General features: G+C 36.0%; 1 protein-coding gene and 1 long non-coding RNA gene across 2 annotated transcripts; both read left to right on the forward strand.

Annotated features, from left to right (window-relative positions):
* The first annotated feature begins 12,285 nt into the window (after nucleotides 1–12,285).
* LOC106421312 lies at nucleotides 12,286–13,405 on the forward strand. The gene has a single exon (XM_013862155.3). It carries the CDS (start codon nucleotides 12,555–12,557, stop codon nucleotides 13,260–13,262), a length of 708 nt encoding a protein of 235 aa, XP_013717609.1. The 5' UTR covers nucleotides 12,286–12,554; the 3' UTR covers nucleotides 13,263–13,405.
* A 10,491-nt stretch (nucleotides 13,406–23,896) lies between these two features.
* LOC125582043 lies at nucleotides 23,897–26,626 on the forward strand. Its single transcript, XR_007319874.1, has 2 exons — nucleotides 23,897–26,187; nucleotides 26,343–26,626. It is a non-coding gene; the product is annotated as an uncharacterized LOC125582043 (long non-coding RNA).
* Nucleotides 26,627–27,243: the final 617 nt, after the last annotated feature.

Genomic DNA, 27,243 nt, shown 5'->3' on the forward strand with positions numbered 1-27,243 from the left:
CATCAAATAACTATATTTCTTGAAATAAAAAAGTTATCAAATTTAGAGATTCTATTGTTATTGGTTTATGTATTCTTACAATCTTTTTAGAATCCTTTGTAATTGGTTTATGGACTTTTAAATTCTATATAAAATCCTTTGTTATTCAAAAAGTTTAGTTTTTATTGATTTTTTAATTCTAGTAAACTCTCTTGTTATTGGGACATAAATTCTCTTTAATTTTACTCATAACACTCAACTTTATAAATATCATCTATACTCATAAGATTATTGGAATCTATGTAACAAAAAACACAAATATACAAACACAAAAAGTTGTGTATTACATTTTTGTTGTCATGTGAAAGATAATTGTAAAAAGAAATTTAAAGATAAAAAAATTATTAAAGATAACATAATCAAGAATCATGAAAAAATCATAGGTTGACCTTAGAAAACTTTAAACAAAAATCAAACAAGACAAATTCAAATATTAAAAAATAAAAAAAATTATTTTAACATCAAATAACTATATTTCTTGAAATAAAAAAAATTTAAGTATTTTTATTGAAAGATAAATCTGGAAAGAAAAACATATATGGAAATTCATGCTATTCAATCATAATAAATGACAATTTATGCAATACATATGGCAAAAATTCATCAAATCTACTTAATTCTTAAAAAACTTTGAACTTTAAAAAATTGCAGATTCTATATAAATTTCATTTCCAATAGGCCCCCCTTAATCTGTTTTCTTCTTTTGACAAAGAAGCCCTCGACGTATACCAACACCTCATTTGACTATTAAGTTCTAAAATTAGAGTAAACGTTATGGAAATTAATTTAATTAACTAAAGTCATGTGAGTAAACCTCGTGTTACCATTTCTCATAAGCTACATTTCGGTGTTTTTCTTTATAATATGATTTTATAGTACAATTCAAGACAAGATTTAAAATTTGAAAAATGCACTGTTTATATTGTTTTTTGAAAACTACAATATTTTATATATGATAAGACATTTTTGCCCTGATTTAAATTAAAATTACATTTGTTTGTTACTTTAAATTATGTATGTAGGTTAAAGTCACACTTTAATTTCCTAACCGAATTGTGTGTTGTGGTACTGAAAATTATTTTGATTGGGTTTTTAATTCATAAGAAACCATGTAAGATTTGCCAATGGTTGTATTGTACATTTTTCGGATTGCTTAGTTATGAAAGATTCATGTCATAAATCCAGGAGGTGGCAACACAAATGCAGAAAAGGATCTCTACGTAGTATTCTTTGTTTGACAAAAAAACAAAAGATGCAGAAGGGAATGACGAGGAAAGAAACTAGCTGATTCTAAGGACTCCGCGTAAATTGACTTCCGACTGATAAACTTTTGAGATTTTTAATTTTCATGCGATTGAATGTTATCTTTTTGTCCAACATCATGGGATATATATGTTTACTTAGAAAGATTTATAAACCTTTCAATCCTAATTTTGGAGACATGTGAGATGACCATCTAAGATGAGAATTCATTTGTTTCTGAGGATGTGAATATACATTATTCCCCAATGAGTGCTGCTCACAACCGATAACAAGCACTTCACGTACTACTATACCACAAAGTAGAAAAATAAGCTTAACTCTGTTGATGTTTACCTTGTTGGTAGGAAGCTTAGCTTCTGATATCCGCTTCTCTCTCACTTTGGGCGTAGACTCTCTTTATTAAGATTGCTAAAGTTTGATGTGTTTATTCTTACTTGTAATAGATCTCTAACTTATATATGAGACGAATCTAAATACCTATACCAGTCTTATGTATTATATTTGTACATTACGATCACGAAATATTCCGATCTATCACAAGTGAACGTAATAAACGTAATTTGTTAGTTAGGTAATCTCGTCTTTTTTTGGTCAAAGGTAATTTAGTCTTTTAGTTTAGAAATAGATGTAGTTTTCAAAAGAATTAAAAAGCAGTGTAGTTTTCAAAATAAAATCTCTTATTAGAGTATTTTTCCAAATTTTCCCTTGATTTAATGTTATCAAGTTTTTAATTAATTTTCTTTAATCATTGTAGAAAGTGGGCCTAACCATGGGCTTGTTATTTTCCGAATAAATTAGATGAGCCAGATTTGATCCAGAGTACCTAAATACTGTTCAAGTCAAATTAGTTATAAAAGGAAAGTAAAACGAAGTCCAAGACAGATCCGCATAATCAAAGACGTGAAGTACAAGAGAATACAACTGAGAGAGAAGAGAGCAACCCATGGAAATTCAGGTATTCTTTGTGTGTTGAGATTCAAGTTAACCCTGGGCTCTAAGTTGTGTATTGTACCAAATACATTAAAAAGCAGCTGTTAATGCATTTGTGTAATCATACCACTTTTCTAAGCTTTTAGGAAAGTTAACTGTTGACCCAATAATTTGGTAACCGTCTCGGATTTGTTGCTTTGTGCAACTAGATTACAATATTTTGAAATGAAATGACGTGGAATGGTGGATTCCATTAATTCCAAAATATTTTTTACCATTTGATATGAATGGAATGAAATGGTCATTCCACCAATTCTAAAAATATTTTGATAAAATACAAAGAAAAATATTCTATAACAAAATTGTTCATGAATGAATGAAATGTATTCCATTCCATTTTTTGATGTATTTCATTCCTGTCGTTCCATTTATTTTAGTTCCATTAATTCCAAATCAATTTACCAGTTACAGTTGTATATAAACGATTCAATCAAACGGGATCACAATCACAATCATACAACGAACAAAAGATACAAACAAAAACGATATGTGGCAAAATGCAATGGGCAAAGTCATACCGATCAGAAAAGTTGTTGTGCAGGCAGCTCAAAAATATTTTACGAATTCTATTTAGTTTTTCGTTTAAAATATAACATAGTGTTGACAAACAAAAATAATTTCATATTTTTAATTTTAAGTAAAGATGATTTCACAAACATTTTTTTTGAAAATTAATTAAGTATTGTTAAAGCATCATCATGAATTAGATATTCAAAAGAATATTTCATAATATCAATAATAATTGTATTGTTATTCAAATACATATTCAATTGTTTAAATATTTTTTTAAACCAATTATAAAGTTACAATACTTAATTATATGATATCTTAACATTTTAAAAGAGTTTCTTCCTTATAGTGTCTCTTCTTTTTAATATAGTTTCTTTCTTTTTTTAATAGCTAGAAATTCTCTTGATGAACATGTGCTTAGTTTGTTGCAGGTATTTGTACATGTAAGATACTTTCTCAATCTTTTTTTTGTAAAAAATATACTTTCTCAATCTCAACAAGTGTACACAGTTTTTGATTTTGCATGCAGTTTGGTTTGTTGACTTGTTTTTGTTCTTTTCTATGAAGCATGTTTCTTTTCATTTGTACCACACAGATTAGTTTTACGGAAATGTTTTTCGAGGAACAACTACATCCATAAAACTCTTACCAGACGGAGCGATGTCCCGCATGAAGCAGGTTTTAAGGGAGATATGAGAGGGAGATGTATATCATTGGAGAGAATGAACTTTTTCATTATCCCTGGTCACGAATTGCAAGCAATCAAGAGTGCTGAAAGTGAAAGGTATATTGTTTCTTTTGTTTTGTTTTTATGGGTCCATCCGTCCATATGTAAAAAAACTTCACCGTGGAATACTTGTAAATGAAGACTCAACCACTGAACTAGCAAAGTACTGGCAAGGAAGCTCGTATATCTTACGTGAGCTGATACCAAAAGTGTGATAAATTCATAAAAGCTCTACAACACGTAGTATTTGTTATGTTTGTTATGGAGTAACCAAATACCATTTGTAAGTTTGCAACTAACCATTGTCTTTTTATTTTGTTTTTGAACGAGCAACTAACCATTGTCTTCATTCATTGTTTTCTGCACCACACGCCCGCACAAATATCATCGCAAGTCCAGACGTCTCTGAACCCCTGGCCGCACAGTCAAAGTAGTGTCGCTAGCCCAGACATCTCTGAGCCCCCGCCCGCGCACATAGTCCCTACTCATAGCTATGTGTACATACATATATATATCGCATCTCTTAACATCACGCAATCAATCAACGGTTGAATCCTCTAAACCCCTAGTTCCAGTTTACAGTGAATGAACTAACTAACAATCAAGACTCAATTCAAACAGACGGATCATGATTCGAAATCTAAACTACGATAGAGAAAATTCTACACTGGTACGGGATTTACGGAATAGACCCTCACCTTTGCCACGGGTTCTGAAGAAACCTGAGGAAACGCCGAATGGACCTTGACGGCTCTAACAAAGCAACTCCGAAGCTCTCTGAAATTAGATAAATATGATATTCTGACAGAGCTGAACCATAGAGCAAACAGATGAATAAATCAAGCACTGACCGTTAACCTTTAGATCCCTCCGGTCATAATGTAGTCCTATATGTTATCTATCCATAGACACCAAGTTTACTCCGATCGGACACCATTTGCTTAACCAAAGTAGCTTCATTTGCAGGCTGGTCGTAAACGCAAACTGCACGAACACCTCTCACGAAAACAACCATAACTCTCAGAAAATAACTCGGAATAACGATCCGCTTGCAGGAGATGATAGATAAGAGAATTAACTACTTACTGACAAATTTCCAGACTGAAAGATTTTGTTTCTGTCGACATTTTCTCACTTACACCGAGACTGGTCGGAACTGTCTCTGCAATTCAACAGCTTTATTCTTCGCCAAGAAGAAACGTAAATAACTTTCTAACCGTACGTCGATTTGACGATCGGATAGATGATCTGAAAATCTGGAATTGAGATCTTTCCAATGATATCTCGCCCGTTCCTTGGTTCCTTCTGTATCAACGATAAAATGCTGATGAAGTTGACTGTTCGCGGATCCGATCTGTATATATCAGTCCCAAAGAAACAACCATAACTCTTAGATTAAAATTACAAATGACGATCTGCTTTCTGATACACATAGATCTATGAGTGTAGAACATAACTTCAAAATTTAACTTCGAAATACTCATATTTGATCGATCGTTCTTCTATTCCCCCAAAACATGTCTGCAGAGCTCTACTCTCTCTTTTCGGATGGTAGGATGGCTTCTCTTTCATGGTGGCTATTTGTGGTTGTTCCGGTGACGTTCCGGCAGGGCTTTGCCATCCCCAAAAGTCTCTGTCAGAGGCCACCATGAAATCCCATCTTAAATAAGAAAACTTTAGGGTTTTCTTCAATGTAATTGGGTCTTACTGGGCTAAATTTTTCCGGGCCGAGATTTGGGTCGTTACAATTCTTCCCCGCTTACGAGGAATTCGTCCTCGAATTCAAATCCAGAGTCGGCTGTCCAATACCGTCCTAAAAAAAAATTTCGGATAGTCAATCCTCACCTGAATTTGATCTCACTTGGATCACGTCATGGAACTCTGATACACTGCTGATAAAATAACTGCAATCAACTGCTCCAATTCGCTCCACCGGAGGATATAGTCCAATGTACCTCGGTTTTAGTTGCTTCAGCTTATGAGTCTTAAGTCCTCCCTGAAATGTCATTATTTTCAGGTATACTAGATTGCTCATATGTAACTCCAAATCCTTACGACGCTTAGCTGCATAAATCCTCTGCCGTCATGGGGGTCCCAAAGCCAATCCTTGAGCATTTCCATTTGCTATACCATCTCTTGAACCATTAATAGTTCTAACTCATGTCACTACCTCACTTTGGTCCAACAAAGTGGTATACAACAAGGTTTACCATAAATAGCCTCATACGGTGTCATCTCAATGCTCGAACGATAGTTGTGATGTAGGCAAACTCTGCTAGATGTAATGCTTTCCGATCTTCCATCCCACTGTAAGACGCAATCCCTGAGCATGTCCTCTAAGTCTGAATAGTCCTCTTTGACTAACCATCTGTATGCTGATAATAAGTTGTATTCCTGTGGAACTTTGTCCCAAGTTCCTTCTGAATGACTACAAAAATGTAGACGTGAACTTCGAATCCCAATCCGATACAATGTTGACATCCATGAAACCTCCCAAACTCAATAATGTAGGTCTGCTCCAACTGATTAGCTCTTATTGTCTTCTTAATTACTTAGGAAATGGGCTGACTTGGTAAGTCTATCCATGACTACCCATGTGGCATCTTTTCCACATATGGTGATTTAAAATCCAATAACAATGTCCATAATCACCATGCCCCATTTCCACTCCGGCAAAAGAAAGCTCAAAAATAACATGATAGATAATTGATCCTCTGTCATAGTCATCTGACGTGTCTGATACTGTGAGGCAATGAAGCTACAACTCTCTTCATACTAGACCAATTATAGTTAACACTTCATATCTTTGTACCCCTTGGTGTTTCCGGTGGGTAGAGAAACACAAGTGATGTATTTGCTGTAAGATCCCTTTTCTTAACAGCTTATCGTCCAACACGCAACTCAGTTTTGGTACAGGTACATCCCGCTCAATACTTATGATATCCAATACTCCCCATCTCGATCGTCTTACAAAGCCATAACGCTAACATGCGCTTGGCGTATCCTCCATAGCAAGACTGCCTGCTCTAAAGTCCCAAGGCATCTGTCTCTCCATCGACAGTAATGGCACACAATCTGAGACTAACAAATGTCCCAGTAAACTCATGAACCTTTTTGGTTCCTGATACGTCGCTCATGTGCCTGCCCAAGACATTTGTCACCTGGTTGTCTTTACCAGATGATATGCAATATCCAAACTGTAGCCTGCTACCAACTCAATCCAACTGCACTGTCCAAGTACGAGTTTTAATGAATGAAGATAAATTTCAGACTCCAATGACCCCAGAGAATCTAAACTTCCTTCCTGTACAATTACAATCTCCAAAATTATAACGCAATTGCCACTGCAGCCACTACGAATCATGAATAGGGTAGTGGGTCTCATGAGGTCTCAACTGATGCAGTGTATATAGAACGACCTGATCCTCATGCATCAATACACAATCCACAAACGCTCATCATGCTCCCTCTACTCCAAGAATAACTCAATGGGGTCGTCGATGAGTACAATCGCGCACTTGTCCAAGTGTTCGCGAAAGACATCATTCATAAGCTTCTCAAATGCTATCGGTGCATTCGTCGATCCAAAATGATATCACCAAAACTCATAATATCCATAACGTATACGAAACCCACATTCCGCACATACTCCTCAACTATAGCAATCTGATGATGTCCTGATGCCAAGACAACCTTCGAGAAACGTGAACCTCCATGCAGCTAATTCAACAACTCATCAATATGATGGTTATCATGTTCAAGTCTATGTAGTCAATACAAGGCCTGAAACTCCCATCATTTTTTTTTGTTACAAACAACACTGGTGCTCCCCACGGCGAATTACTCGGCCTAATAAATCTCTTGTATGATGAATTTTCCATATGTTCTTTCAGCTCATCCATCTCTTCTGGCGCTAATCGGTATATAACTCGTGAAACCGGTGCTGGCCCTGACTCCAACTCGATCGTAAGAACATCTCCTCTGGCTGGTGACAGCCCTTCCAAGGCCACAAATACATCTCCATACTCTGAGATAACTAGAAGATCCTGCAACTCATGTCGACCATCGAAATGATCACCAAAATCCATTTACTCCCCATATCCAATAACTCCTCTGCATGTAGCATGTATGCAAATAAAATCTGCTCTGCTCCAGAAAAGTGAACTCTTGCCCTCAGGCAATCCAACAGTACTCGATGTCGTGATAACAAGCCCATCCCAAGAATGATATCGCAAAACACAACTCCATCTCTAACGAGTTTCTGAACCAATCGGCCCTCCAAGCATAACTGGTACACCGCAATCAATATAAATAGCTCCTAACGTTTCTATGTCAGCTGTCCAAACTGACACATCTCTGAAATGATCAACACTGCCAAAAACTGGAAAACATACCAAGTGTAACTCCAATATAACACAACGCAAGTTGTCACACCCCAATCCAAAAGCGATCCCCACAAGTTTACAAAATAACCATGACTCCATCGCAGTAACTCTACTCATACACACGAATAACACATGCCAACTCATGGCTCACATCTCATACCACATAATCTCCAATAACGAAAACTCGTGGAGAGATGGCTTGAAGTTTGGGTGGTGGCAACAACGTCACACATCCACATGCGGACAATCTCCGAACACGGCTGACGAAACTGATACACACCTGAGCAATCTATCAAACTGTGACATCATCCATCTCTCGAACATCTGGCAGAAACCATGTTAGCTAGAGAGCGGATGACGATGAGTTTTACTCATCGTCAATAAAAAGACAATTGGATTAAAAGTCACTGAACGAAAAGGTGCTGTATTTTTCTTCTTTTAAAACTCCCAAATCCCCAGATTCAAAAATCTTTTAAAATCGATTAAATCGAATTAAAAATGAGTCAAAACCGAGTCGAAACCACGTCCCAACAAATCGCCATCCCGGATCAGAGCCGGGACGGAACCCTGCTCTGATACCAAATTGTAACACCCGTATTTTCCGAAATAACTTAAATAAATAAAAAGTCTGAAATCTCCATTTATTACTTCTCAAAATTCAACTCCAAAGCCGTAAATCCAATAAATAGACATAAATCCAAATAACGTAATAAATTTCGAAAATATCGATAAAAACATAAAACCGCAAGTCTGAAAAAGAAACGAAATAAAACTCCCAAAGCACCAGCCCGATAGCAATCACTCCTGCTCGTCAGTCTCATCTGAAAGGGGAAGAAAGAGGGGTGAGCAACAGGGGAGTTACTCCGTGAGGTATGGGATGCTAAACACGCGAACCACTGACTTGAGTAATAGAACTTCCACTATGGAAGTTTAGCTCTAACATGAACAAACAAGACGCCTAAAGCATCACACAAACAATGCGATGATAGCATATAGCTAATCCATACACCCCGCATCTCCTCATATGGATATATAATACGTAGCGTCGCTAGTACATTCTGTCTCTGTACCCCCGCCCTCTCAAGTAGCGTCCATGGTACAAACGTCTCTGCACCACACGCCCGCACAAGTAGCATCGCAAGTCCAGACGTCTCTGAACCCCTGGCCGCACAGTCAAAGTAGCGTCGCTAGCCCAGACATCTCTGAGCCCCCGCCCGCGCACATAGTCCCTACTCATAGCTTTGTGTACATACATATATATATCGCATCTCTTAACATCACGCAATCAATCAACGGTTGAATCCTCTAAACCCCTAGTTCCAGTTTACAGTGAATGAACTAACTAACAATCAAGACTCAATTCAAACAGACGGATCATGATTCGAAATCTAAACTACGATAGAGAAAATTCTACACTGGTACGGAATTTACGGAATAGACCCTCACCTTTGCCACGGGTTCTGAAGAAACCTGAGGAAACGCCGAATGGACCTTGACGGCTCTAACAAAGCAACTCCGAAGCTCTCTGAAATTAGATAAATATGATATTCTGACAGAGCTGAACCATAGAGCAAACAGATGAATAAATCAAGCACTGACCGATAACCTTTAGATCCCTCCGGTCATAATGTTGTCCTATATGTTATCTATCCATAGACACCAAGTTTACTCCGATCGGACACCATTTGCTTAACCAAAGTAGCTTCATCTGCAGGCTGGTCGTAAACGCAAACTTCACGAACACCTCTCACGAAAACAACCATAACTCTCAGAAAATAACTCGGAATAACGATCCGCTTGCAGGAGATGATAGATAAGAGAATTAACTACTTACTGACAAATTTCCAGACTGAAAGATTTTGTTTCTGTCGACATTTTCTCACTTACACCGAGACTGGTCGGAACTGTCTCTGCAACTCAACAGCTTTATTCTTCGCCAAGAAGAAACGTCAATAATTTTCTAACCGTACGTCGATTTGACGATCGGATAGATGATCTGAAAATATGGCATTGAGATATTTCCAATGATATCTCGCCCGTTCCCTGGTTCCTTCTGTATCAACGATAAAACGCTGATGAAGTTGACTGTTCGCGGATCCGATCTGTAGATATCAGTCCCAAAGAAACAACCATAACTCTTAGATTAAAATTCCAAATGACGATCTGCTTTCTGATACACATAGATCTATGAGTGTAGAATATAACCTCAAAATTTAACTTCGAAATACTCATATTTGACCGATCGTTCTTCTATTCCCCGAAAACATGTCTGCAGAGCTCTACTCTCTCTTTTCGGATGGTAGGATGGCTTCTCTTTCATGGTGGCTATTTGTGGTTGTTCCGGTGACGTTCCGGCAGGACTTTGCCATCCCCAAAAGTCTCTGTCAGAGGCCACCACGAAATCCCATCTTAAATAAGAAAACTTTATGGTTTTCTTCAATGTAATTGGGTCTTAGTGGGCTAAATTTTTCCGGGCCGAGATTTGGGTCGTTACAGTTCGGTTCATCATCCACCTGATGAAAATGAGATAATTGTTCGTTTAGATTTCAAATTACAAGTCATTTGAATAGCTCATCTCGATAACTCATCTGCATGAACTTTACAAATTTAAGTTTAATTTGTAAAACCAACCAGTTAAACAAAATTGAATCATCTCGATGCAAATAGTTTAGTCAAAATAGTATAATATCGATTATACTCATGATATCATTTACAAATTACATACATAAATCTAATATCATTTTTGTCACTTATGAAAAAAAGATAAAATCGTAAAAATGTATTTTCCCACCAAAACCACAAAACACATTTTTCAGAAAAAATTGCAAAAAACATTTTTTCCGTCAAAATCGCAAAAACGTATTTTCCCGCCAAAATCGCAAAAACATATTTTTCCGCCAAAACCGTAAAACACACTTTCTCGCCAAAATGCATTTTCCTCTCAAAACCGTAAAACACATTTTTCTTCCAAAATCACAAAAACACATTTTCCGCCGAAAGTACAAAAACACATTCTCTGCCAAAATCGCAAAAAAACACATTTTTCAGCAAAACAACAAAAATGCATTTTCGCACCAAAACCACAAAAACGCATTTTCCCGCCAAAACCGCAAAAACACATATTTCCGCCAAAACTGCAAAATGCATGTTCCCGACAAAACTGCAAAAATGATTTTTTCTGCCAAAATCGCAAAAACGCATTTTTTCGCAGCCAAAACCTCAAAAACATGTTTTCACGCTAAAACCACATAAATGCATTTTTCGCCAATACCACAAAATTACATTTTCCCGTCAAAACCGAAAATTACTTTTTTTCTCGTGAAAATCACAAAAGAAAATTATTTTTTCTGCTAAAATCACAAAATTATATTTTCGCTAAAACCGTAAAATTATATTTTCCGAAAACCATATTTTAAAATAATTATATTTTGTAATATAGGGAAACAAAACTAAAATATAATTAACCTAGAACAAAAATATATTAGTAATTTAGTTACAAAACTAATCTAAATGGAAATGAAGATGAAAAAGAAGAGAATATAAGTCCATCTAGATGAATCATCTAGATGATTTATTTTGATGGACAAACAAACCGTCCCGATGGATCATTTGAATTAATTATGTAAATAAATCATCCCGATAGAAATGACATGAAACGAACAACGTAAAATTGTTCTCTGTTTAAGTTCCCTTACGTATTTTATTGATTTATTCCCCCACCTAAAATTTTTATTGTTCGACATTCAAATATAAATGCAAGTGTATAATTAATTCGACGCAAAAGAGTTATAAAATTAGTAGTACTTAGATGTAATAATTATGTTTGGCCTTTTATTGTAATTACAATTAGTTGAACAAAATATTTTTTGAAAATAAATAAGACAATTATGTCCTTTATTTTTCCACAGTTTAAATTAGGGGTGGGCAAAAAAACTGAACCGAACCGAGTCGAACCGAACCAACCGAACCGAATCCGATTCAAACCGAACCAAAGTCTATTTCAAACCATTTGGTTGAAGATTTCTCCAACCCGAATGGTTCGGTTTGGTTTGGTTTAAATCGAACCGAACCGAGAAACCGATGTATTTTTGTAATTATTTAAATTAAAAATATTAGTAATACCAGTATACAAAAATTCTAATACTAAACCACATATTTTCCATTTTATATTCATTAACATATATTTTTCTAACCTAATATGTAATCATCAAAATATTTGATTTAAAATATTTCATTCATTGTAGGCTTTTGAATTTTAATGATATAAGAGATATTACTAATGATGTTGTTTTTTTTAATTTACTTAACTTTCATTTGTTTTAATTCTTATATACTTTTGTGACTTTAAAAAAAAAATTGTTTCAGTTTTATATTGAATTTAGTTCATATAGTTTATGTTTACATAATTTATGTTTCAAAACATAATTTCTTTTAGAAAAATTAAACTAAGAAGAATCTAATTAAATTGGTCCAAAAAAACAAACTGAACCGAATACAAAACGAAACGAATATAAACCGAACCGAACACAAACCAAACCAAACTAACTATGATTTACTTCAGTTGAAAAAAATGCTAGAACCGAACTAACCAAACCCGAACCGAACCTAAAAAATAAACGAAGTGCCCACCCGTAGTTTAAATGGAGAAAGAAATCTCTGATGAGAATAAACTAAAAGGCCATTCTCTAGCCCACATTGTCTCTCCCTCTCTCTCTCTCTTCTACCTTATGGATTCTTCAAAAACCAGATTAGTGGCCAGACGATCTGATCCGGCCAACTTTCCGGCGAAGAAAAATATTTCTTCCCGGCGATCTTTATCTTCTTCTTCCTTCTTGTTTCCAGGTGACTCTCCTTTAAACTCTCTGGCGACTCCTCTTGGTCTCATCGGTGTTCCATTCTCATGGGAACAGCTTCCTGGGAAACCCAAAGACTACTCTCATAGACTCAACCACCGCCGCAACAACGAGTCTTCAGTTATATTACCTCTCCCTCCTCACCGGAGTATCACCTTTCCGGTCACCGGTAAAAACCATAAATCTAACTGTCCCACTAAAAGGAGCAGCTCCCCGGTGACGGCGATGGAGAAAGATCCTTTCGCGGCGGCGTTGTTGGAATGTTCCAAAGATGACGACGAAGATGAAGAAGACGTAGATCGGAGGTACCGAGGAAACTCCGGTAGGCCAAGCAAGGTGTTGGTAAATAACAGCATCAGCGGCAGGTTCGGGTTAGTAAGTCTCTACGGTTCTTGTCGGAGAACTTGTGCAGTTTCAGAGTCCATTGTTTATCTTCCGAAACCGGGAAAAGCTGCTTCGTATGATCATCTGCTTCTTCCACGCCGTCACCGTTGATTTGTCGTCTTTCACGATTTACTCTATTATATATCTCTTGGTCTTTGCAATACTTTCCATATATATTTATTCTCTGAATGTGACATATATTATGTGTGATATTTTAAAAATTATTTCCTATGAACTTTAACTTTAAACTTTAATTTTTTTTTTCTTAAAAAACTTTTAAGTATACTGTATGTTCCTACAATTATTTCAACTTGGTTCCTACAATTATTTCAACTTGGTGGAACCAAGTTTGAAGGTTCTGTGTGATATCTAGCTAGCTTCCAGTATTATCCCATGTGAGGGCAAGTCAAGCTATACGTGCAAGTACATACAAAATAACATTGATTATTTTGCTATAGGCATGGACGTGTTTGTACGTACTGACATATTATACTGTTGTTTTTTTACCACTTGGAAAATGAGGTGCCTAGTGAATCGAGTTGTTTTATTGAATACTAAACATATATATATATATATATATATATATATATATATATATATATATATATTCAGAGCCTTAGAACATGAGCATCAGCATTGAGTCAGTTTCTTCCCATTAATTTCTCATATAATAATAATACCGATGATTAATTTAATAATTTTTAAATAAAAATATAATTCAGCCAGTCTGACAAGTGTAAAAACCTTTCTACAATCTATTCACAACGGTAAGTTTCTTGTACGTTTCTTGTCTTTTTCTTTAGTTCCACCTTATCTATCTTAATTTTCTTATTTATTGCATTTATTTTTTTCTGAGAATTTGGGGGGAAAAACCTTATGCTCTAATGCGGGTCTCTTAAGATGAGGTTCTTACCGTATTATAATACACGTCTTTTAGTTTTTAATTAAGAAAAACTAAGAAATGTCAAATAAGAGATATAAGATCATGATTAACCTCAGTCTCTTAATTGGGGTTCTTAGCTTCGGCTAAGAGACGGTTCTTAACTTTTCTTAGATTTTAACTAAGAAAAGCTAAGAACCGTCTCTTAAATAAAAAATATAAGAGTCATCTCTTAGCCGAAAAATGTAAAAAAACAAGTGTCAAATCATGAATTAAGAACTCCGGCTAAGAGACCTGGGTTAATCATGCCATAAGAGATGTCTCTTAATTTTTCTTAGTTAAAAACTAAGAGACGTATCTTATATTACGGTAAGAACTCCACCCTAAGAGACCCGCATTAATCATGGACGTCTCTTATTTAAGAGACGTTTCTTAATTTTTCTTAGTTAAAAGTTAAGAGACGTATCTCATATCACGTTAATAACTCCACTCTAACCTAAAACATCAGCATTAATCATGCTCTAAAGGGGAATCTTTCACTGTTGATGTTGCAATAAAAATAAAAGAATTGTTGAGCACCATACATGTCTTAGACCCATGTAATATGTTTTAAAATAACTATAAGCAAAAACATTCTTCTTTATCTTTCTAAAAAAAAATCTTCTTTGCATATATAAAAACAGTGTTTCATCTTGTTTTGGGTCATATAGATCCCACTTTTCTATATATGTAATACCAAAATGATCATCTCCATTCATACTAAATTATCAATCAGTTATATATTTGATTATCATAATGTTGAGCAAGTAGAACGATATGAGAAAATACCAATAATATTCAAATAAATAATATTTAATACTATCATATTCAATATTTATAAATTACTAGATAAAATTTCGAATGATATCATAATTTCTTATTAATTTATATATTACTGGGTGTCAAAAATATATTAATCACACTCACTCTAATTAGGATACACATCTCTTGCTGTTAACCACCCTAAATTAAACGCATTTTAGGTGTCAAGTGTCAAGAAACTACAAAAGTGGATAGATTCTCTAAGTTTGAGAAATAAATTATGTTATAAGGTCTCAACTATTGGAGCCCGGTTTCACCCAACTCCAGACCCGGTCCGACATTCTAATCCAAAAGCGATAGAGCCTAAATTCTATCACCACCGAGATCCAAGAGGGAAACATAGGCTTACCGAGGTCAAAGCCCCACTGCAGACTCAAGAAGCCAAGAAACCAAACTCGGAGGAGTCAACTCAAAACATACAAAAATCAAAGACATTAAAAGCCATCATTAAAGCGTCCAATCCACGCCGGAGTTCACACGCCGTTACGATCACTCTGAAAGATCTATAAAAGAAGAAGAAGGAACCAAAGAGAGGGGATCTGAATCCTCCATAGCTAAACTATATGCTAATTACATACAATCTCCATTGTAACTTAACACCTCATTGTACTCGTATTCAAATCATTAATAAAACATCCACTTTTCATTGTTGATCATAGCTTAGTCTTTTTATTTTTTTATCTTACTTGTTAATCAAGTTTATATTTTCGTAAATCCTATTTCTGAATGAATTTTAATTAGGATCCATCATCAACAAGATATAGATTAAAGATTAGTGGGGTGTTAAAAACTCGAACGCTCCTGTTATAAGAAAAGAAGAAGCTTCTATAAATAAATGATTACATAGTTGTTTATTTCTCATAGATTTAAAATAGCTTGAGATATAGTATAGACTAAACGTATACAGTAAAACCTCTATAAATTAATAATGTTGAGACTTTGAAATTTTATTAATTTATAGAGATATTAATTTACAAAAGTTTCTTTATTTATTTATTTATTTATTTTATTTTAAGATATATTTATTATAAGATAAGAAAAATATTTGATTTTAGTTTATAGACATTAATTTTTATTTTTTATTTTTTGAAATTTGACATTTATATTAATTTTATTATATTATTTTGTGTATATAATATATATTTCATAGAATTTAAATGTGGTTTTAGATATAATATTACTAAATCTCCTCAAAAATATATTAAGTGTTAAGAAAATATAAAAATAATTCAATTATGAATATAAAGCAAACAATATAATAATAGGTTCTTACTTATATAAATATGTATACATATAAATTATTAATTTATAATTTTAATGGGACCATATATTTACATAGAATTTTCTAAAAAAAATTATCTTATTATTTTATCGATTTGTGTCAAATTTTTAACTGACCCAAGTTGGGACCGGCGAAATTTATTAATTTATAGAGATTATTAATTTATCGAGTATTAATTTATAGAGTATCTACTGTATATAGAAAACAGTTTTGAGAAAGGGCTATATATATAGAAAATATACTAAAACATTTGTTCAAAAAAGAGAACATACTAAAAACTGGGGTTATTGGCCAAATAGCCAATTTGAGTGACAAATTAGGTGAGTATCATTGATTTTGACATAATTCAATGTCAGATTCTTTGAACACATTTCATGTGGTTTTGTCCTTTCTCATAATAAGTAGCCAGTTGCATTTTTAAAGTAAGCGACATGGTGTTTTTTTGTGGCATATAAATTCCCTATTAACAATTATATAACTATACGGAGTGCGTAGCCTAAGACCATCTCCAATGAAACACTATTATTTTCTCTATATTTTACACTAAAATAGAGTAACTCTATTAGAGTTACTCTATTTTAGTGTAAAATATAGAAGATAAAATAGTGTTCCATTGAAAATGCTCTAACTGTATTTAACGTAACGAAGAATCGAACTTACAACTATCACTATTCCATATAGCAAAATAGCATAGATCATGAATTAAAATTCAACACATATGTATTGTCATGTTACCCAATTGGCAACCTAAACGTACATAAAATGAACTCTATCAACTAAGCATTAGACCCTACACGGAAATGTAAACCCTAATCCAATATCAATTCAAATCTTCCTTAAACTAAACTCAAAGTTCGAAATGCCAAACAGATTCATTTACATTCTACATGAGTTATATAGAATAGACAAGGTGAACTAAAGACAAAGTGATCATTGAACCCTATCAACTAAGCACTAAACCCTATACGGAAATGTAAACCACAATCCAATGTAAACCCCAAACTTCCATAACTAAACATAAACTCATCCCTAAACCGACCACGGGATTATAAACTAAATTCTAGCCACTAATCACTATATTCTACACAAAAGTATATACCCTAATCTAATGTCAGCTCAAATCTTCCCATAAACTAAACCCACATTTCGAAATGCTAGACAAATTCATTTTTGTTCTATATGAGGCATATAGAATAGACAAAGTGAAAATAAAATTTTAATTTAAAGACAATCTACCATCTTTCTCAAATGTTGCTATGCATATGGCTTCATGGAACGTGGTAATTGGTCCCCAATCGTCCAAAAACTAAACTTTATCAAATAATCACTAAACTCAACATGAAAATATAAACCCTAATTCAAAGAAAATGATTTTCCATTCTATATATTTCGAATTCTATGTATTTCAGATGAAATAAAAACAAGAAATATGTATTTTTACAGAATAACTGTGGGATATATAAGCTGAGATGTACGTATGGAAGAAGTGATGATTTATTTTATAAAATAAATGACCAATAGTTGGTTACAGCTATACCAATAGTTGGTTACAACTATTCTACATGAAATTTTACTTTTATTTTAATTATAAATTTTTATATTTATTTTTCTGCAGGTTTCATCGGGTTGGAGGAAGTGATAATACCGTATTATTATAAAAAAAGTAATGTTGTGTATATAAATATTAGAAAAGTTAGTTAGACACTGAATTATCCCTTTTTAATGTTTGCAATGGTCAAACAGTTCAATTTCCCCTAAAAAGTTTACAAACTCTATACATTTTCTTTTCCCCATGTGTGAAAATTGTGCTCCTGCAATATCAACAACTATATTTTTGTGATTAAAATTCGGGACCCCGCCGTAGAAATAAATGGCACTTATATTGTACAATATGTAATCTATGTATGCCGTAAAAAAACTGAAGGCAATATTTAAATATTGAAATATCAATGACAATCAATAATCTTTCTACATATGAATGCTACGCAACCCAAATGATGTAATATTTGAATAGTCGTTCACATTTTATGTCCCACGCTGTAGTTAACATGTCTTGATCATACTTAAGGTAAGATTAGGAACTGTTTATATATCATGTTGTTTGGTTTAGCGTACAAATTAATAATATTTATTTGGCATTAGACCGTTCCATTTTAGCATCTCTTTGTATTTAATCAATATTTAGTATCAATCATATGGTTCTGTAATGCAAGGTCAGTAGTCAACTCGCCAATACCCACACCTTTTTTTTTTACTAAAAACTTTCGAATTTGAAAATATAAACGTTTACAGAATAAGAATTCAGCAGTGAGTACCGTTCTGGTTTTGATTTTCCTTGGCCATTCAGAACATTTTAAATGGTAAAAAAATGCGGATCCTGCAAATCTCGTGGTAATTAGTCCTTAGACCTAAAAAACTTTTGGAATCACATCAAGATTACAAAAAAAAAAAAAGAATGTAGCAGAATCTTGAAACAATTTTTATAGAAGTTTAAGCCTCAATCTTAGATACAACTAAGACAGAGACTAGAAGAACCAAGAAGCAATGAAAAACATATGCTAATGGTAAAAGCCACGACCATGCCGACCGTCTTTTTCTCTTCCTCTAACCGTCTTCTCCTTTATATATTGGTATTTGATAGAAGACTTTGTCTCTCTCATACCCTTTGTTAAGCTGAAAGAGTTAGATAGCTCGGTCTCAACTTCGTCACCTTTCAATTCCAAAAACCATTATTTTAAAAGCTAACTGATAAATCCTAAGTTCCATTTTAAACACTTGAAACAGAAACAGTTATGTATTTTTTAAATTAAATATATACATCTCCTGTAAATGGGATATCACAACAATACACAGTGAATCAAGTATACGATACAATTAAATATATGAATAGATCGTATGGAATATATCCAGGGATCCAATATAATATGAAAAATAAAACTTTAATAAAAAATAAAACTTTCATTTATTGGAATAATACAAATTATATGCAGCTTCTAAGGGGAATACTTTTTTATCTAGACAAGTGTAAAGGTAAAACAAGAACTTTCTCGATCTCGAGTATTTTTTTGATCTTGTTTGTAACGGCCCGATTCTCTGGCGTCCGACCGAAGTTATTGAAGGGGCGTTATGGATATGTGTCTACTCATTTAGACAATCCTACGTGTCCCGTTACTGGTCCCGAGAGTCGACGGACGCAAAACCTTCTTTGAAATACTGTCACACCCACATTCATATACTCCTACTTACACTCCTGCGCACAGGGAAATTGAAATGGAGGAGTGAGCAACAAGTTACTCAGTGAAGTGGCTCTAGACCAGCCTGCCCGCATGACACTATATACTACTCTATGCGGGAACTAGGACTGACTAGCCACTACAATCAGGTAATGTATTTTCATCATTTCATATCATCATCGTTATTTCCAAACATTCAACTCCATACATTTCTAGCAACCTAGCGATCAATCAATACAATGATCCCACTCATTGCCACACACGTTAAACCCTAGACTGAACCGTCTCCTCATACTAGACCGACTCGATCCTATGACACCTTTAACTCCCCGTTACCCGACCATGATGCACGTTTTTATATCCCGCCTCTCGCGGTCACGTTCTTATCATCAGTGGGTAGCTTCTACTAGGCTTCTACCCCATATTCTTGTGGATTGGCCACATCTCCTATGGATACCTAGCGTGAACTACTGCCACACATACTTTCCTTAGACTCTATATGCTTTCCCCACCCATGCTTAACCGTAACCTTATTCTTTCATACTTTCACTTATCCTTTCACATCCTTATCATTTTCACTTATCCCTTCCCATTCTCATTCACTTTCCTTTTTATTTAGACTTGTACTTGGACTCATTCACTAGACGCCACCCGTTATCGGTGTCACACACAATACACATTGCACTCAAGTTCTACTTCAATAACATTAACAATCATTACTCATCTAACAGCTTAGCATTCATTTCTCTCTAGCATCCTAGATTTAATCACAAACCACTCATGGGACTACACATCCAAACATACAAGCATAAATTATCAATCCATCATCGCTACCACAACTCCATTTCAGTTTACTAAGTCTCATTTAACAATATGAGGGTTCTTATGCATCGTGTTCCATTCAACTAACATCCTAGCAATAATCATGATCTATCATCCTAGCTTTCAAACAGGGTCTAATCAACCATAACTCCAACATAAAGGAGTATACAGTACATGAGAACAAGATGGGTTCAAGACACTCCGCCTTAGCCTAGATCTGGATCCGGATCTGGAAACAAGAGACAAGGGATAGGAGATCTGAACAGATCTGGAACAAGGAAACAAGAGAGCTGCGAGATCTGACCACCACCACCAATCGGCTGCAACCACCACCACCACACGGTACCGGCGAGGAGGAGGGAGAGAGGAGAGAGAGAAGGAGAGAGAGAGACGGCGCAGGGGAGAGAGAGAGAGAGGCTTGAGAGAAGAAGAGAGAAAAGGAAAATAGAAGCTTGACGGCTAGGGTTTCCTAGTCTCTATAAATCTCTACAGAGCTTCGCTCAAGTTTCAGAATGAGAGAAAAGTGAGAGGAGGCAGCTTCATTTATAGGAAAAGGAGGAAATCCTAGGTCATTAACCTTAATGGGCTACAGTCCTAACGGGCTCTCCTTAAGAAATTTTTGGGCCAGGAACCGGGCCGTTACAATTGTCCCCCACTTGAATGGAATTCGTCCTCGAATTCTGTGTGTCGATACTACAACTCTAACATCCCGAACCCAAATGGGTAAACAACTCGTCCTTTGAAATCTAATGGTTCATGCAACAGACCAGGTTCCATATTCCTCAGGGAGATCCAACGTCCTCTTAAAGCCCAAATCGATTCTCCAACAGCGTTCTCATCCCTAGATTGCTTTCATCTCATATGCATTTCCATATCTCCACCACTTTTGTCGACGTAATTCTCTGATGGTCATGTACCTCTTCATCCTTTCATAAAGCAGCTCACCATCCATAATTATATCTGCTAAGCAGTTTCCTGGATCATCTCAGGCTCGAGATTCTGATCTCCCCCACTTTGGTCCAACATAAGGGATTCAACATGGTTGTTCATACAATTCTCATAGGGCATATCCATTTACTCGACTCGTAGCTAATGTCTTGTATGGATTCAACTAATATCAGATCCATTAACCAACTTCCTCTCTAAGCTCAACACACATGTACACCACATAGGTTGATTGCCATGTCCTTGGCGACCCAACAACAAAAATATATTGTTATCATATTCCATTTCCATTTGACACATACAACTCTTTGCATCAATCATATACGGCCTTACACCCCACTGTTCTTAACTAACAAATCTCAACTGCAAAGCTCCATTAGAACCCTCTTTATCTTTACCCATGGCAGTTCCTCTTTGAATTCTGATAAATCAGTTTGCTGCCCACTATAATGCCCATTGCGACCAATAAACTTGTCCCATGATCTCTTCCTTCATCGTTGCGTGGTACCCAACCACATCTCCGTTGATTAACTTAGCGAGCACTTCATCTCACAAAACTTAACAAGCTACTCCCAAGTATCATCACACTCTTCGGGTGGAATAGAATATTGTGTCTTCGATCATCACTACCGCGTGCTTATCTTAATATGCTTGCGGCATCGTACATCCACTTCACGTGAACATGTTGCGCATCAGTTGATCCAAAGACACACTTCTACAACTGGTAATGTCAATTACCAACTCGTAATGTTGTCTCCTGGATATTTTTCTTTGATATCAGAATCTGGCAATACTGTAATGTCAAATCGCTCTTAGTAAACTCCAAAGCTACTTGCTGTAGGTTTCAACAACTCAACGAACTATATGGTGCTAACCGATATGGTTCCTTTGACTAGACGATGTTCTGTATTTCCGCTCTACGGTGTATGCACTAATTCAGTTCCATGGGTCCTTAAAAATGCTCAAAAGCGTCTGCATACCCGGCTACTACAGCAATGATATACAATACTTAGAGCTTTCACTTCCAAATACAAATCATTCTCCTTTTCACTTAACTGTTCAGCTTTCAACATCAAGATAGCTTATATCCATATCCTAATCCTTATTCCATTAAGGACTACTCTCCTCTCCTATCGAGGATTATGAGTACATGCCAATACAATACATTAACTCCATGTGCTTGGTCCCGGTCTTCTTTCCTAGCTCTCTTCCTATTCATTAATCTTTGACCTCCGTATAGATTCTCGCTAAGCCCCGATGCTATCCCTAACATACTGCAACAGCCCCGAACACTGGTACACCTCTAAATACGCATCCCAAAATTATGTCACTTCATATCATTCCAAACTCCAACCCCAGCTGGTCTCCATGCAGGTTCACACTGTCGAGAGATATTAACACTACCACATACACTCCCATGGTCATCATTCTCTATACTCCCTCGGTCCTAACCCGTGTAACCCCAATTGAAATTGCCCTTGCTGGGACCGATAGTTAGGATAGCACTTCAACCGTGGATCCTACTAGTTGAGTCCAGCAGCCCCGACTTGGTGTTTAGCTACTCCGCACCAAACATATCCTCATCCTCTGAGTCCTTCGGTCTGACCATGTTTTCCTTGATGAACGAGCCTCCTATCATAACCCTACTGGTTGTACTGGTAGTATGCTCCCATCCATTATATCCTAGTGTGGTTCTTCTCGCACTTCCGCTCTTGTCACAACAAAACCGCCTTGTGGTAATGGCGATGTTGCAAGTTTCCCTTGGGCTCTGAGTATGTGATGCTTGGTTAGCCTATGATCTTCTTACAACCAAAACTATAACTCTGCACCTTTCTAGATTAGCTCATGATCCCAGTAATCTTGCACGTCACAACTATTCTTCATATCGGTTCTCATTTCCTTCAGGAAGCGGTGAATCAGTTCTCGCCCCCTTAGAGGGTGCCCAACAAATCTCCCCAGGGGGTTACATCCTTATTGTATTCCTTTACATTCATGTCTCTCTGGCGGATATCCTAGAACTAGCCCTCCATTAGATATATGTCTTTCCTCGGGAAATACTTTCATTGACTTATGACCTCAACTTATTTCACTGCACTTCTAATGTTCCTCCAAACCCATGATATCCGCCACAACCTTCATGCTCTCGGTAGTTACATTAGTCGGGTTTCCATCTCTGGCTTTCCTCCAACCACTCCAACTCATGTGTCTGGCGATGAAACTTCGTCAATAGGCGTCACTGATAGGGTACCACCTTTCCCTTTATGGTGTGCTGAGTCCGAATGTAGATCGGGTTCCACCATGCAGGTCCACGATACCCGTAATTGTCACTCTGGTTCTTACTGATCGTCGAAGACATCTTTCAAGTAGACATCCGATCAGAAGCATACTAGAAGTATAAATATAGTGGGTGGTTTTGAAATCGTTTTCAGAACTTTTAGGAGAATCAAAACTTTCACAAACTCTTTTCTTTCAATGAAAACAATTTTTTTTTTAAACGTCGGAAATGCTTATCCCTTAGGACGGAACTAAGGGATCTTAACCCGCTCTGATACCAATTGTAACGGCCCGATTCCCCGGTGTCCGACCGGGGTTATCGAAGGGGCGTTATGGACACGTGTCTACTCATTTAGACAACCCTACGTGTCCCGTTACTGGTCCCGAGAGTCGACGGGCGCAAAACCTTCTTTGAAATACTGTCACACCCACATCCATATACTCCTACTTACAGTCCTGCGCACAGGGAAATGGAAATGGAGGAGTGAGCAACAAGTTACTCAGTGAAGTGGCTCTAGACCAGCCTGCCCGCATGACACTCTATACTACTCTATGCGGGAACTAGGACCGACTAGCCACTACAATCAGGTAATGTATTTTCATCATTTCATATCATCATCGTTATTTCCAAACATTCAACTCCATACATTTCTAGCAACCTAGCGATCAATCAATACAATGATCCCACTCATTGCCACACACGTTAAACCCTAGACTGAACCGTCTCCTCATACTAGACCGACTCGATCCTATGACACCTTTAACTCCCCGTTACCCGACCATGATGCACGTTTTTATATCCCGCCTCTCGCGGTTGGCACACGTTCTTATCATCAGTGGGTAGCTCCTACTAGGCTTCTACCCCATATTCTTGTGGATTGGCCACATCTCCTATGGGTGCTTCCATATTCTTGTGGATTCGCCACATCTCCTATGGATACCTAGCGTGAACTACTGCCACACATACTTTCCTTAGACTCTATATGCTTTCCCCACCCATGCTTAACCGTAACCTTATTCTTTCATACTTTCACTTATCCTTTCACATCCTTATCATTTTCACTTATCCCTTCCCATTCTCATTCACTTTCCTTTTCATTTAGACTTGTACTTGGACTCATTCACTAGACGCCACCCGTTATCGGTGTCACACACAATACACATTGCACTCAAGTTCTACTTCAATAACATTAACAATCATTACTCATCTAACAGCTTAGCATTCATTTCTCTCTAGCATCCTAGCTTTAATCACAAACCACTCATGGGACTACACATCCAAACATACAAGCATAAATTACCAATCCATCATCGCTACCACAACTCCATTTCAATTTACTAAGTCCCATTTAACAATATGAGGGTTCTTATGCATCGTGTTCCATTAATCTAACATCCTAGCAATAATCATGATCTATCATCCTAGCTTTCAAACAGGGTCTAATCAACCCTAACTCCAACATAAAGGAGTATACAGTACATGAGAACAAGATGGGTTCAAGACACTCCACCTTAGCCTAGATCTGGATCCGGATCTGGAAACAAGAGACAAGGGAGAGGAGATCTGAACAGATCTGGAACAAGGAAACAAGAGAGCTGCGAGATCTGACCACCACCACCAATCGGCTGCAACCACCACCACCACACGGTACCGGCGAGGAGGAGGGAGAGAGGAGAGAGGGAAGGAGAGAGAGAGACGGCGCAGGGAAGAGAGAGAGAGAGGCTTGAGAGAAGAAGAGAGAAAAGGAAAAGAGAAGCTTGACGGCTAGGGTTTCCTAGTCTCTATAAATCTCTGCAGAGCTTCGCTCAAGTTTCAGAATGAGAGAAAAGTGAGAGGAGGCAGCTTCATTTATAGGAAAAGGAGGAAACCCTAGGTCATTAACCTTAATGGGCTGCAGTCCTAACGGGCTCTCCTTAAGAAATTTTTTGGCCAGGAACCGGGCCGTTACATTGTTTCTCTCTAGTTCTAAGATCATCTTTATCCGGCTCTCTGGCCGATGTCGGAGTGAGCTCCCTTAGCCACCATCGGTTTGGTTTGTGTCTTCTGTTTGTTTCTATGTTTGCATCTCTTTTCGGCTAGGATTTTATTCTCTCAAAGTGTGGTTCTAGGTCTGGATCTTCAAATATTGATTTTGTTGGTTGGGGTTCGTTAACGATGGCTCAGTCGGTACTTGTCTTCGGATTTGTCTCGTTACCTCTGCTCCGTCGTGTTCTCTACTTAGATTTCTTCCGGTGTTCTGTGGAGGCCTCATTCAGTGCCGGCTCTTGACTATCGCAACATAGGAATTGGTCATGGGTTCATGGGTCCAAATTTTTGTAATGTTATTTAAGTGGTTATAAGGACCTATTTCACTATGTTAATTTATCAAATAATTGGTGAATTTGTAACAAAAAGGACCCATAATAAATTAAACCTAGCTACTACAAAGACAAAACAAACAAATTATGTATGATTCACCATTCCCAATTTTCTGTTCACAAAACCTAATTTTCATATAAAGGCCCATTTTTCTAAAAAAAAAAAAAAAAATTAAATACCAAAACGTTTTTTGGTTCATTTTTTTTGAAATGCAATAAAAATGTTGACGAAAATATCTAAAAAACATCCATATATCATGTTTCGTCTGAGACTATTAAATTATTTAAGACGCCTCTGGCCTCATTGATGTCTCGGGTTCAAGATTTTCGGGTTGCATGTTCAATTTTTCTTTTTGTGGTATTTCCTCTGCTGTTAGGAAGGTGTGTTTTTCTTGTTTTCACTTGTAACAGGGTTTTTGGCTTGTTTTCATGGAAATGGGGCCTTGACTCTTATTCCATCATGCGAGATTTAATGTTATCAAATTCGTCTTTCATCTCTTTGAATTCATTAGTCTACTTCTTTTCCGTGGCTCCAGAAGTGATTTTCAGAGCAATATATTGAGGTGCTGCTTCATCCCAAATAATGTTCGGCTGGATGATGTGCGCTTACCTTATCTTTCCTCCTTGGTGGTTTCTTCTTTCTTGGGTGTCATGTTAGTTTGATCGATAACTCTTTGTTTTTACTTTAGTCCTCGTTTTATGTATACTTCTATATCTCCTGAAAAATTTGTTAATTCTGTCGGCTAAAGTTTTCCGGAAGAACGTCTGTTTTCTGCTGACGTTAAGGAGTTCTTATAATTCTAGTTTTGTATCCCTCCAAGTATATCACTCTGGGTTGAAACATTGAATATTTTAGTGAAAAAGTTTTAGATAAGTGAAAGTTTTCTTATACAACAAAGTAGTAATTAAAACTCTCGACTAAACATTAATCGCAAAAAAAATATTTAACTAAAAATCCTACGAAATAAACTCTCAACTTTAATTCCGTTAATTAATGTAACCCTCCTTCTAAAATACAGTGACGGAAAGTGACATACGTTAATGATTTATAAGTTAGGGGTTTATAATATTGAAAACTTCATTTAGGGATTTTCTTCCGATTTAAAAATAGTTTAGGGTTTTATCACTAAAAAATATTAAATGTTTTAAAATCTTTATTATCATTTATGAATTAAGTTGATTTGTAAGATTTTAAACCTAATTTATAAATTCTTGTACATTAGTTTATCAATCATATAACCGATTTATAAAGCGTGACAAAATTTTAGTACTTTTAAAAATAATTAATAAGGCTTCACAATGATTTTATAAGATTTTACAATTCATGCTACTTGTTAAGATAAAATAATAGAAGATTACTCATCATACTACGGAAAAATCAAGTAATACTACAAAAATATGAAGTAATACAATAAAACAAGAATAATGGATCTAATA

This window comes from Brassica napus, chromosome C2, assembly GCF_020379485.1.
Source record: "Brassica napus cultivar Da-Ae chromosome C2, Da-Ae, whole genome shotgun sequence".
NCBI classification, from domain to species: domain Eukaryota; kingdom Viridiplantae; phylum Streptophyta; class Magnoliopsida; order Brassicales; family Brassicaceae; genus Brassica; species Brassica napus.

What these genes read in the sequence shown, in the direction of transcription:
- LOC106421312 (XM_013862155.3), top strand. Translation starts at nt 12,555, where the DNA reads ATGGAGAAAGAAATCTCTGATGAGAATAAACTAAAAGGCCATTCTCTA.